This window comes from Agelaius tricolor, unplaced genomic scaffold (genome assembly GCF_023055355.1).
Source record: "Agelaius tricolor isolate 1412-34295 unplaced genomic scaffold, bAgeTri1.0.p SCAF_23, whole genome shotgun sequence".
Classification (NCBI taxonomy): domain Eukaryota; kingdom Metazoa; phylum Chordata; class Aves; order Passeriformes; family Icteridae; genus Agelaius; species Agelaius tricolor.
Window position 1 is genome coordinate 13,456,419 of NW_027269283.1, and position 12,357 is coordinate 13,468,775.

At 42.4% G+C, this 12,357-nt stretch overlaps 1 protein-coding gene across 4 annotated transcripts in view; it reads right to left on the bottom strand.

Moving 5' to 3' along the window:
• Positions 1-141: 141 nt before the first annotated feature.
• The window catches only part of ARFGEF2 (ARF guanine nucleotide exchange factor 2), a 34,206-nt gene continuing 21,990 nt past the window's right edge, over positions 142-12,357 (bottom strand). For 3 of the 4 annotated variants that reach the window (XM_071446901.1, XM_071446899.1, XM_071446898.1), the window contains 14 exons: positions 11,857-12,008; positions 11,535-11,707; positions 10,958-11,118; positions 9,959-10,089; positions 9,722-9,851; positions 9,144-9,279; positions 8,179-8,317; positions 7,988-8,042; positions 7,622-7,736; positions 7,228-7,358; positions 6,065-6,233; positions 5,533-5,671; positions 4,271-4,388; positions 142-3,593 (listed from right to left, as the gene is read on the bottom strand). In XM_071446901.1, the coding sequence (XP_071303002.1) occupies positions 3,417-3,593; positions 4,271-4,388; positions 5,533-5,671; positions 6,065-6,233; positions 7,228-7,358; positions 7,622-7,736; positions 7,988-8,042; positions 8,179-8,317; positions 9,144-9,279; positions 9,722-9,851; positions 9,959-10,089; positions 10,958-11,118; positions 11,535-11,707; positions 11,857-12,008 (1,926 nt within the window). In that variant the 3' untranslated portion in view covers positions 142-3,416. Of the gene's footprint in view, positions 3,629-4,270; positions 4,389-5,532; positions 5,672-6,064; positions 6,234-7,227; positions 7,359-7,621; positions 7,737-7,987; positions 8,043-8,178; positions 8,318-9,143; positions 9,280-9,721; positions 9,852-9,958; positions 10,090-10,957; positions 11,119-11,534; positions 11,708-11,856; positions 12,009-12,357 lie in introns of all 4 variants that reach the window. The other variant, XM_071446900.1, reaches the window with a different exon arrangement.

The following is a 12,357-nucleotide window of genomic DNA, read 5'->3' on the forward strand; positions in this document are numbered from 1 at the left end:
AACGGGCCTGGCCCCGCGGTGGAACAGCGACGAGGACGGAGTGCGGTATAACACACGAACCGGAACCCCCCAACCCCGCAGAGAAGCCCGAGTGGCGCCGAAGCCTCTGAGCCGCTTAAGGAAGCGCTTGGAACAAAAAAGGAACACTTCGTAAAACTTTATTGATTTATCACTTGATTAAAGCATGGAGTATTATAACTATTGTACATTGTATTTTCATGTAGAAAACTTTACATAGTTTTTCATATTATATAATTTTGGTATTCTCCCAGAACTCTATACATCCATGGGCAAGGAATAGTCTTTAAATTATTGATAGTAAATGCACTTAATACAGAGATATTAAAACTCAGGCATTTTAAATATGTGAAAATATACGTTTTAAACAAAGGTGCTGAACAAACTGAAGTCACAGATTAAAGGGAGATGCACTTTTGACAGAGCTACTATTTTTAATTTTTTTCCTGAATATTAAGACTGAGCTAAAACCTGAGGGGGTGTTGGTTGTAGTAGTGGACATCGGTTTAGATTGTTCTGTTTGCAGTTTAGAATGTGAGGTACCAGACATGGATAACAAACTGCTGTAAAAACAACCTTTTTCTGGACGGTAAGACACAACAGAGGCAACATGAAGGGAGTTTTTAATCACCACAAAAGGGAGGGTTTAGGGTTTTCCTCATTAGCATCCTCTCCTCCTCCCTTCCCTCGCGAGGCCTGAAATGACTCAAATAACAACAAAGCCATGGAGTCTGCAGGATTTCTGCCATTGCAGGTGGGTGAGCTGCACGTCCCTCTGTCGCACAGCCCATCCAAGGGGTGACTGCACAGTCCTGCTCTCCACAGAGCCAGCTGTGAGGGCTGAGCTGTGCTGGGATGGAGGTGGGTTTGGCCCTTCCTGACTCTCTGAGGAAAACCCACGAGTGCTGTGGAGGAAGCTGAGCACCCCCTGATTATTTGATTATTGCTGTGCTGGGGACAGGGCCTGCAGGAATGGGACAGGGTTGGGCTCTGACAATGCAATTGCATCCCAGGCCCCTTCTCCTTCATGCTCTGCAGGCCCTGGGATGGTTGGATATATCACATACCCAACTTCAGCAGTCTGTAACTGGTATAAATACAACAAAAGCTTTTCTCTAAGGAGAAGAACAGTCTCAGACCAAAGGCTGAAAGGAAGCATGGATTAAATATCCTTATCCTATGTGCAGAGAGAGACTACAAATGCTGCTCCTTACACTAAAGAAAGCCCATGAAGCAACTGTGAAGTCATTTAAGACCTCAAAATTGAGACTTTTTTCAAGACATGACTGTAGGGCTTTCAAACCTGTGACACATGCAGCTGGGCCAGGTGTGTCTGATGGGACATGAGGGAACACATTCCATGAGGCAGTGACACATTCCAAATCTGAAAAATAATGGTTCAAATATTTTTCTTAGGACTACCTACAACCAGAAGAAAAGGAATAGCATATTATTACAGATTTAAATAGAATTAAAATAAATACTTCATTTTCTGCAGTACCCAATGCAGTGACATTCCCAGGGAATGAGCAGCTACACGAGATGCAACACAAAAGGATATTTCAAATGCAGCAAGTTAAATACCAGCATTCCTTATTTTTCAGTCTTCTCCTATTTTCATATATAGACATTCACTCCCTTCTACTAAATAACAGTGTATAGATTTAACCTAATGGGCATTTAAAAGTCAAAGAACCACAACTACCACTCTTCTTTGGTTAAAAATAAAAAGTGAAAATAAATTGTGAAAGCTTTGTCACTACTACTGACTGTAAAACCTTTCCCAAACAATGCTTACACAGGACAAACTGATGTGTTGAGGAGCACCATAAAAACCCTTTGGGAAAAAGATCACAAAAAACAAACCAAGCAACCAAATACAACAACAACCAAAAACAAACAAACAAACAAACAAAAAAACCTCCAAAGACAGCACATTCCCAGCAGCTCAGAGCAGCATATCCAAAGACAACCTCACCTGAGGCCATCCTACCAGGAAACTCAACTCAAAAAACAAAGTAATGTTATACACTTAGTTCCACTCAAGTAGATAGGCTGTTGTTGCTCTTTGTTGGTTTGTTTTTTTCTTTCAATACTGTTAATATTTTGAGTTTGCTACTCTGGATAGCACAGCAGTTAATACTACTTTGCATTATTTTAGGAAGTGGAACCTCTCATCCTGCCATACTTTCCTGGTTTAGAAAAGTTTTGAAACCTGAAATTTAAAATTATTTCAAAGGTCAAGACAGCATCCTGTCATAAAAACATTGTCACAGAAACGTGATGCATTTCAAGGGAAGAAAATTCTCTTGGACAAACAAAGCTGTGGTGTCATGTCACATTTTGTTTCTCAGAAAGCCTTCAAAGCACAGAATTGCGTTGTTACCTTAGAGCATGTGAATGAACTTGTTTAATTTTGCTAGAGCAGTTTTTTGGAAATTCCGGGTTTTTTAGATGCCACTAGGAACTAAGAGTTGAGAACAAAACTCATTTGCACAAAATGACAAATCAGAACTTGCAGATCTGCAGTAAAAGGAGGCAAAGTTGTGTTAAGGATTGGACTTTTTGCTAATCAATCACCATTACTGCTAAATTATATTCAAGGGTCAAAAAGGTAGGTTTATTTCTTCTGAGCCTTGTTTTTGATGTTCCTGTGTATGCTCTATGATCTGCCAATATATGAAAGGAAAAGGCATTCCTTTTCATTTTCTTAAATTGCCTTTAACTCAAGCCTAATAAGCTAAAGGAGTAGATGCTATTGGTGCTCCTGATGTAAAATCTCCCCTAAAACTAAAAATAAGTCTCAGAAGATGCAGTACTGATATTAAAAAAAAAAAATTAAGTCATTTGCTAAACAGGAGGAAAACCTTCTCCGAATATCCTCCAGGCTGTCCACTTCAAGAGCCCAGTGCCCTGCCTGGCCTGGTCCAGGACACAAAGGAAAACCCAGAGGGATCTCGGGTGGTCACTGGCCACCACAGTCAAGTTTATTATGAACACTTGGCAACATCACAAGGCTACACAAATACAGTCATTAGTTCCAAGGGGCATAATGGCTGTGGAGATACCCAGCTGATTTATCAGCTCTAGCTGGGATGAAAGACTGAGCAGTGCATAAAGGACTAGAAGAGACATACTGGATCATACAAATGATTAGCATTGAAACAAAGAGACCGCACACCTACTGTATTGACTCTGTAAGCAATAATTTAAATTAAACTGCTAACACTTCTGTAGGATGGACAGAACAGGATTATTTTCCTCGTTCCCAAATGCCTTTGTGGTAAGAATAACTTGCTCCTGTGGTGATACAGCAGGGTCCCATTTTTTCCCATCCACTTCAATCCATCTCTGGACACAGCTTTCCGTACAGGCTGGTGTAAGAGCCTCACTGGGAGCTACCAGGAAGGCAGGCTGGTGCCAGCTGCGCGCGCCTGCTCGCCCGTGATGCAGATGTTGAACACCAGCCCGATGCGCAGGAAGAACTTGCGCAGCACCGCCCGCAGCTCGGGGATCAGGTCGAACTGCATGATCTCACACAGGTACGGGTAATAGGTGGAAGCGTGTGCCCTGAACTAGCCAAGACACAGAAACAGGACGTCATTCTCGACTGCTAGAGCAAAATAAAACACGTTGACACATTCATGGCTACAGCAACTTGTTAGAACACCAGGTCTCACCCAAGCCCTCCCGAAGGCCCAAGGGCACTGAGATCCGTGTTGTTTGCGGCAGCAGCGCACGCAGGGCATGCTCTGGTGTTACCCCCTGAACAGAGTCAGGGTTTTGTGACTTCTCAGCCCAGAGGGAGTGCCAGAGCCTATTTGTAGCAACATGAATATTTGGTTTTCCTCTAAAGGGCCAAGATCGTGAAAATTATTCTTGCAAAGGTGGCCAAGGAAACTGGAATTCCAATTTTACAGGCGTGAAATTCACCCTTACCATTCCTGTGTGGCTGTAATACAGCATAAGCCTCTCCCTTACTGCACACTCATTGTGCTTTTATATGAAAAAGCACAATGTTCAGTAATTCTATCCACATTCCCACACCACTGGGAATTGCATGGATGCAGCCTCATTTCCACAATGCAGAATGCCTGCAGACAGTGGAGCTGCCACTGCTGCATTGCAAGGAGAGCACTCACTATGAGGAACAGCCCACCTCCAATCTGGATGGAAATAAAGACTGAACTCAGGTTGAAGCAGGAATGAAAAACATACCCAAAAGCAAACATGACTTCCAGCCCCTTCTTACCTTATCATCACTGATTTTTAGTGTTTTTGTTAAAAGCAACAGCAGGAGATTGGTCCAGGCTTCTCTGTGGCTTTCCGAGTTGACAGTAATAAAATACGCCAGGGCTTCACTGCACACACTGCAGAGATGGCACAGTTCACACAAACCATAAAGAAAACCCTTATAAAGTTTTAGATTACATGATCTGTTTGTCCTCTCAGTGTACTTTGTTTTCAAGCAAGATGCACTTCCATGGGAAAGTTTTCAATCACATGCAACAACTTTAACTACACAAATTTGCTTTTTCTGGTACAGGAATTGTTCCAGATGACTGAAATGAAATACTTTTCATGTAACTGAATGGAAATACTTGGTGACAGGGAAGGAAAAGGAAAATTAATCTGCCAGATAAACATTTTGTAATTGAAGCATTGTCACTTTCAACCTGCAAACATTATTTCCTGACCCTGACATTGGGACAGCTTAGGCAACAGCACCACGAGAGAGCTCTCCCTCCAAATTTTGACTGGTTTAAAAAAGATCTCCCCGGGCAGGGCTGAGCTGTCCCCAGCAGGGCAGGGCTGGGCTGTCCCCCCGGGCAGGGCTGGGCTGTCCCCCCGGGCAGGGCTGGGCTGGGCTGGGCTGTGCCCCCGGATAGGGCAGGGCTGGGCTGTCCCCAGCAGGGCAGGGCTGGGCTGTCCCCCCGGGCAGGGCTGGGCTGTCCCCAGCAGGGCTGGGCTGGGCTGTCCCCAGCAGGGCTGGGCTGGGCTGTCCCCAGCAGGGCAGGGCTGGGCTGTCCCCCCGGGCAGGGCTGGGCTGTCCCCAGCAGGGCAGGGCTGGGCTGTGCCCCCGGCAGGGCTGGGCTGGGCTGTCCCCAGCAGGGCTGGGCTGTCCCCCCGGGCAGGGCTGGGCTGTCCCCAGCAGGGCTGGGCTGGGCTGTCCCCAGCAGGGCTGGGCTGGGCTGTCCCCAGCAGGGCTGGGCTGTCCCCAGCAGGGCTGGGCTGGGCTGTGCCCCCGGCAGGGCTGGGCTGTCCCCCCGGGCAGGGCTGGGCTGTCCCCAGCAGGGCTGGGCTGTCCCCCCGGGCAGGGCTGGGCTGTCCCCCCGGGCAGGGCTGGGCTGTCCCCAGCAGGGCTGGGCTGTGCCCCCGGCAGGGCTGGGCTGTCCCCCCGGGCAGGGCTGGGCTGTCCCCCCGGGCAGGGCTGGGCTGTCCCCCCGGGCAGGGCTGGGCTGTCCCCCCGGGCAGGGCTGGGCTGTCCCCCCGGGCAGGGCTGGGCTGTCCCACCTGAGCAGCCGCCGCTGGACCGCGTCCCAGGCCTCCCGCCGGCTCTCGTCCACGTACATCCGGAACAGGATCCTCAGGCAGCATGCCAGGCTGCTGGTCTCTTGTTTTAGGAGATTGGGTTTTGATTTACCCTTGAACCCTAGAAATCAGTCCCACACAGGACAAGAGGGATCATCCAAAGCTGGTATTACTAGCCAAAAATAAATTTTATCAATAATATCTGCACTACTGTGACCAGTAATGATTCCTTGTCCAGACAGTATTTCCTCCTCCTTGATTTTGATTGAGTTCTGATTTATTTATAAAGATACTTAACTACAGCAGTACCAGCTGTGAAGCTCTACTTTAACCAAAAAAAGCAGATAATTTAGCAAACAGAATTATTCAAGTCATCAGGAAGGAGTCAAGCAATAAATGCATGCAACTGTCCAATAAACTCTAGAGGTGATTGCAATGGCACATTGTTGTGTCATGATACTTAAAGTTAGAAGTGTAGTTCAGCATTTTTATCAAATAAAAATAAAAACCTCACCTGCTCTCCATAACACAGTTCGTTGCTCATAATTTGAATTAAAGGCTTTTGAAAATGAGTGAGACTCTTGCAGACAATCCAGTAACTTAAAAAGGTGATGTGAAGACATATATTTATACATTCCTTGGTCTTCTGTGTCAATGTGGATAACTGCATCCAATGTGTCTCGCTAAAGAGCAGGGGGAGAGGGACAGAGAGAGAGAGAGTTGCTGTAAACTCCAGTAACTCTAATTCATTTATAGGTGCAATGCAGTATTAGTGCAGCACAACACAGCAGGGTGGTCCTGTCAAAGATCAGAGCTGTATTCTTCTTAGTGGGGTACTTAAGAAGAGAGAAGTTATGATCTATCCTGGTAACTAATAAGAAAATAAGACTCAAGAGTGAGGGAACAACTCTCTTATTGAAACATTGCAGTCACAGCAATACAGTACAGAACATTTCCTCTTCTCTACAAGCTGACTGGGTAGCTCTGTTAAATTCTAAAAACATCAAAATGAACAACAAGAACAGTGTGGGTTTAAATCTTGCCTAGTGCAGAAATTCCTCAGCTTTGGCTCATGTCAAATTTAATTAAATTGGTCACTATTTTTAGCTCATTTCAGTAGGAATTTAACTATACCATCCCCAAAACACTACCTGAACGCACTAGCCAGAACTTCCAGCTTACAGCTTTATTAACAGAGCTACTACCCAGAATCAGAACTTTCAGGGACAGGGACATCTCTGAAGCCAGCAATGAATGAAATCTTGACCATTGACCTTGCTGAAGTTCAACTTCTGCAACACTTCCAGTGCAAATATCCAGAGACTGAGAGACTGAGCAGAGCTTCAGCTGTGGCTAAATGAAGACACTCAGTCTAATGAGCAGAAAAGAATGCTTTCCCCCAAACAAACAAAAACCACTTTTGATAGTATGTATTCATGATAAAACAACTATAATCTATTACACTGATAATAAAAAGTAAGGTAATAGAATACTACAACAGGCAGGGCACCAGGCAACACTGGAGGCAGATAAAAAAATCACAACTTAAAGTAGTTTACACACGCATTCAGGGTAATGATAAAAGTCAGGAGAAGACACTATTTTGTGAACATGTCAGAGTGTTCCATAGTTTGTACTTTACTGTCACCACAAGGTTACAAGTAAGTCTGATGGTACCTGAGCTGCAGCCATGTGCTCAGCATCTTCCTTCTTGCTTGTTGCTGGATAGAACACTATGTTGTCAATGGTCTGTATCAACTCCAGCTGTACCACACACTTGATCAGGAGGCCAGCAAATAGTTTCTGGTCTAATGAAATGGAGCAACAGAAGTTTCAGAAGCAATTAATGATGATTCACTTACAGCAAGCTAGCAAAATATGACATTCCCCTTAATAATTTGATATTTAGTAATTCTGTGAATTATCTTCTAAAGAGAAAATCTCACTGCAAGACATAAACACAAATGGCAAAGACTTATTCCCCTGCCCCAAAACTTTCTGTAGAGAGCTACAGAAGTGAATTGAGTCTGGCTATAAAGGTGCATTGAAAAAGCTTGGATGTTTTCCTTACTTGTATAAGGACCACCTTTCCAGCTCTCATCTGTTGGATTTGAATATTGGCTTTGTCCTCTTTCAGAAGCATTTTTATCCATGCTGCTTAAAGACTGGTGATCTAGGTCCAAATCCTAGAAGAGAGTGCAGAGCAATTCCAGCAATCCAAAACACTAACTTCCAACCAGCTATCACTTTTCAGAGGACTTCTCTAATCCTAGATTCAAAGGCTTTCTGCATCCATTGTTCATATCATTTTTACAGTAACACTAAACACAATCTACTATCAATTCCTTGACAAGTATATTGACTACAACAAATATTTCAAAAGCTAACCTAACACAAAACTCTTCAAGTCAGTTTATCACCCTGAGTTAACTCTTACCAAGTGTTTTTCAGATGAATCTTCCTCCATTCCTACAGGCTTCCATGTCAGCAAGCTTCAAAGAGTTAAAGAAACAAAACAACAAAAAACGTCAAACAAAAATCAAACAAAACAGAAAAAAACCCAAAAAAAGGTAAATATTGTTGCTTTAGAATTGGGTATCGAGATAAGAATTAAACTTATGAACTTACACATGAGGAATAGTTGTTTTGAAGATTTCTAGCATACAGTTGCATGTCTGGCCCCAGACTTCAGGGCTGAATTTCTGTCCATTGAGTATTACCAGGTTTTCCAGGCAGTTTGTACCTGATCGTGCCAACTGCTCATTATCTGTAAAAGAAATGTTCCATATTTATCAACTTGTACAGTATCAAGGAAAAATTAAGTATTCCCTATTACTGCTCCATTAAAATTTTTTACCAATACTGTGAAATGCACAGTCTCTTGGCTCAAAACCTACCTATACAATATGTTATAACAATATGAAGCTGAAGAACTTACTGAATATAAAAAAGACTTTCAAAATAGCCTTCATGAGATGGAAATACAACTAGGGAAGACAAAAGACAGGGCAGAAGCAAAAGGGAAGCAGAGAGTGAGAAAAAGGAAGGAAAAGCAGCAATCAGAAACTTATGATTTACTGCAAGATCGTCCCCCGATATTCCATGGTAGTAAGATGCAGGATTTCATGTGTAAGACTTGGAGCCAGAAAGAAAACGTGTTCTTTACAAAGCTGCATTTAGAAGTACTCGTTGGTTGGGAGAAGGAGGAAGAAGCAGGTGCCAGCAAATAATAAAAAAGAAAAAAATCAGAATGCATGCATGTATCTATATGTGTAAATAAAGGAGGTAACGTATCGCTGCAGTCAAACTACAAAAGCTTGTTGGCAGAAGGTTCAGAAGATTGACCCATCCTCCAAAAGCTTTTGGAGTGTCACAGCAACACCATGAGCCCCTTATGAACACAGTAACAAAAAAGTTGCCTAACTCAATAAAAAGATTGATGCTCAAATATTCAAGATACTGCATCTATCTACTGCAACATAGATTGTCCTAATGGGAACTTTTATTCTTCCAAAATTCAGTTAACCTTCCCCTTCTTAAGTAATGACCATTTAAAACTACATTTAATCAAAAGACACAGGTAGATAAGGTACCTTGTTTTACACACCAGTGTAACTGTGCAAGTATGTCAGGAAGAAGGATCTCGTGCAAAGCTTCATAGAACTGTGTGAACACATCACAGATGGCATAAAGGGCGTGGTTGCACGTCGTGGTCATCCACTCTGATTTCTGGGACAGAAAATGAAAAGTCTTTGGTTTTATGGGGATTCTTCCATGATTACAACACTTGGCTTATATGGCTGGTCAACAAGAGACACAGCTCTGAGGAGAGGAGAACTCAGAACTAAAGCCTCATGACCACAGATGTCTTATCAGAAGCACTCAGCTGGCCACATGAACACTGGTCAGAAAACTGTACATGTTCATAACAGAGGGAGAACATTCTTCTTGAAAACAATCAGATGGACACACACACAGGTCACTGGACTGTGGCAAGTTCCATTCATGCCACAGAATTTGAAGGAATACAGAATGTGTTTAGTTAAGTCTGGGGCAGTATGGGGTGGCCATATCTGATGTCAATAGAAACTGCTGACTCAGATGTGCAAGTTCTTAAAAAGACAGCTCTAGGGAATGCTTGCTTTTTGGGGGGTTTTTTTGTTGGTTTTACCTCTGTTTGTTGCTCAGGGAGTTTCATATTATCAAAAATCCGAAACACAATTCTAAACAGGTCTTGCCACCAGTGCTTTTCAAAGGTATGCCCGTAACTCTTCATGATTTCAAACATCACTGTTAAGCCTCTATAAACAAACCCAAACAAGCATAGGAACAGATATTAAAATGTGTTCCTGTGATATCTTCACTGCATGAATTAAAAGAAAAAAGGAAAAAAGAGAAGTTTTATTACCTTGTACGAACATCTAACTTGCAACGATTGATGATACAAGAAAGTTCAAACAAAATAGGAAACCATCCTCTGACCCACACTCTGTCTCCAGGAGCCACATTCATGTCATCACTTGTGTATTCTCTTAATACCTTGAAGATCAGTAGGAAAAAAGATTTAAAGAAAAAATTATCTTAAAAATCTTTATATGTAACAAATTTAGATACTACCAGTGGTACAGAGAAACTTGGAAAGTTAGCTTAGTTCGTACTGTAACACTCCAATTCTGCAAAATGTAAGTATAGCTCTGAGATGTAATTATTTGCAAAAATACTAGAAAATTATATATGGAAATAAATACTTCAATCTGTTTTTCCTTCAGTCCAGGTAAAGGCCTTACAAGTTGCTGAGGTTTGGTCTTCTTAGAAAGCTACTTTAACAGTGACAGACAAGTGTTAAATCAATACACGTAAAAAGGAAACCTAAAATTGGCAGAAACCAGTTCTACAAGTCTCTGGTACGCTGAATGCGGTGTGCACTGGGGACATGCAACTGCAATGTAACTCCAGGCTCTCCTCAGCTGGTGACTGTTACATTCAGTATTCACTCAACACACTGATGGAGAAGAATACACATTTGTAACCAACTGCACTAGACATAACTAGGGTGACAGAACAGGAAGCACTGCTTTCCAAGTCATCTTAACACCACAAGAACAAAACAAACAAACAAACAAAAAAAACACCAAACAAAAAACCCCCCCCACAAAACAAAACAAAAAAACCCCAAAGACTATTTAATTCAGTTATTTCCCATTTGGACTTACAAGACTTAACATTACTTAACCAGCCCTAGTTTATTGCTTACATAATACCAAAATTTCTCCTTAATTCAAATAAGCTTTGAAAACAAACACTTGCAATTGAAGTTTGAGTATGAAAGCTCTTTCTTAGTAATTGATCTCCATTTAACAGATGAAGAGAGTATGAAAATGCAGCAGGGGTACAAATTCAAATATACCTGCGGTCTTTCTGAGACATATTTTGCACAATAGCGAATAAGCCTGATGGCTTCCATGCTGGTGTCCGGGAAGGCAACATTACAGGCAAACTCAGAGAGGCATTTTACTGCATCTTGAAATGAGTCAATTGCTGCTGGAAAATGCTGCTGAAAAATATTTGCTGTGAAGAACAAACAAATACACTTTTTAAAAATTACTGCTATTAAAATCCATACATAAACTGCATCAATCTAGGCACGTCACCCATGGCATACTGCTATGGAACAGACAGACACAAAAGAGCCAGATCTTCTACATTAAATATGGTTCTTTGCCCTCTCCTGCATTCTTCCCTGTGCCACCTCACCAACCACATTCCTAAGTTCTACAGCAGAATAGCTGTATCTAGTTTGTCCTGTCCATAGCATTCTGGAGACTTAAAGGGTAGGACTCAGCTGCAGAGTTTAAACAGTGTGGCTGCAAGGTTGTGTGTTTATTTGCCTGGAAATGCAAAAGCCTTATTCAGATGAGCCTTTTGAAGCCAACTCACAGCAGACAGGCCAATTTGGGTGCATGCATCTGTCAAGCATTACTTACTAACTATGTGTGCTGTAGTCTGAAAGGCCAGCTCTACGATATTCCCATCGTGGTCTGATGCTGCCTGATGAAAGACAGCAAAGATATTTTTCCAGCCAGAACGAATGTTACCGGCTTGAGAGTTCACCATCTGGGCAATACAGCGGATCACCATGTCTCGAATAGTCGGAGATCTTAAAAAAAAAAAAAGAGAAAGGAATGCAAGACTACTTTACACTGGCACAAAGTAACTCCCCCACTTCCCTGTACATGACCACGACCCATACCAAGTGACATCCTTAAGTGGGACTAAAGCTAAAGCAGAAATTGCAGTGCCTCACACCTGTTTTTCTTCATAATATGCTCAAAAGGCCTTAGGAAGTCTTTCTGGAAGCGGAAGTTGGCTAACTCTCCCTTCTCAAGAAATTTCATTGACAGCTGCCTTAATGAGTCTACAGCAAAGATGGCAACATCTTCATTAGGGTTACACCCAACCTAGAAGAAAAGCATATTTTCAAACACTTATCAATTAATGTGTCATTTATATGAGTAACAAATTCGTCACTCAAGTTCCATCTCAGCCCACTAAACACTGCTAGCACATTCTAGTATTCTGATGCTTGGGAAAGAAGGGCTTCTTGTTGAAGGGGGCTTTCTGTCATTTCATCCATCTAAACAGACCCATGGATTTTGAATGCATCAAGCAAAATTGTAATAGCCAGCTAGATGCTAAAATTAAAACACAGCACAATAAAATAAATTGAATCTTTGGTTAAAAATCTCATCCTAACATGATTCAATTTCCCAAGGAAAACAACTGTTGTTCACTTGTGTACATTTCAGA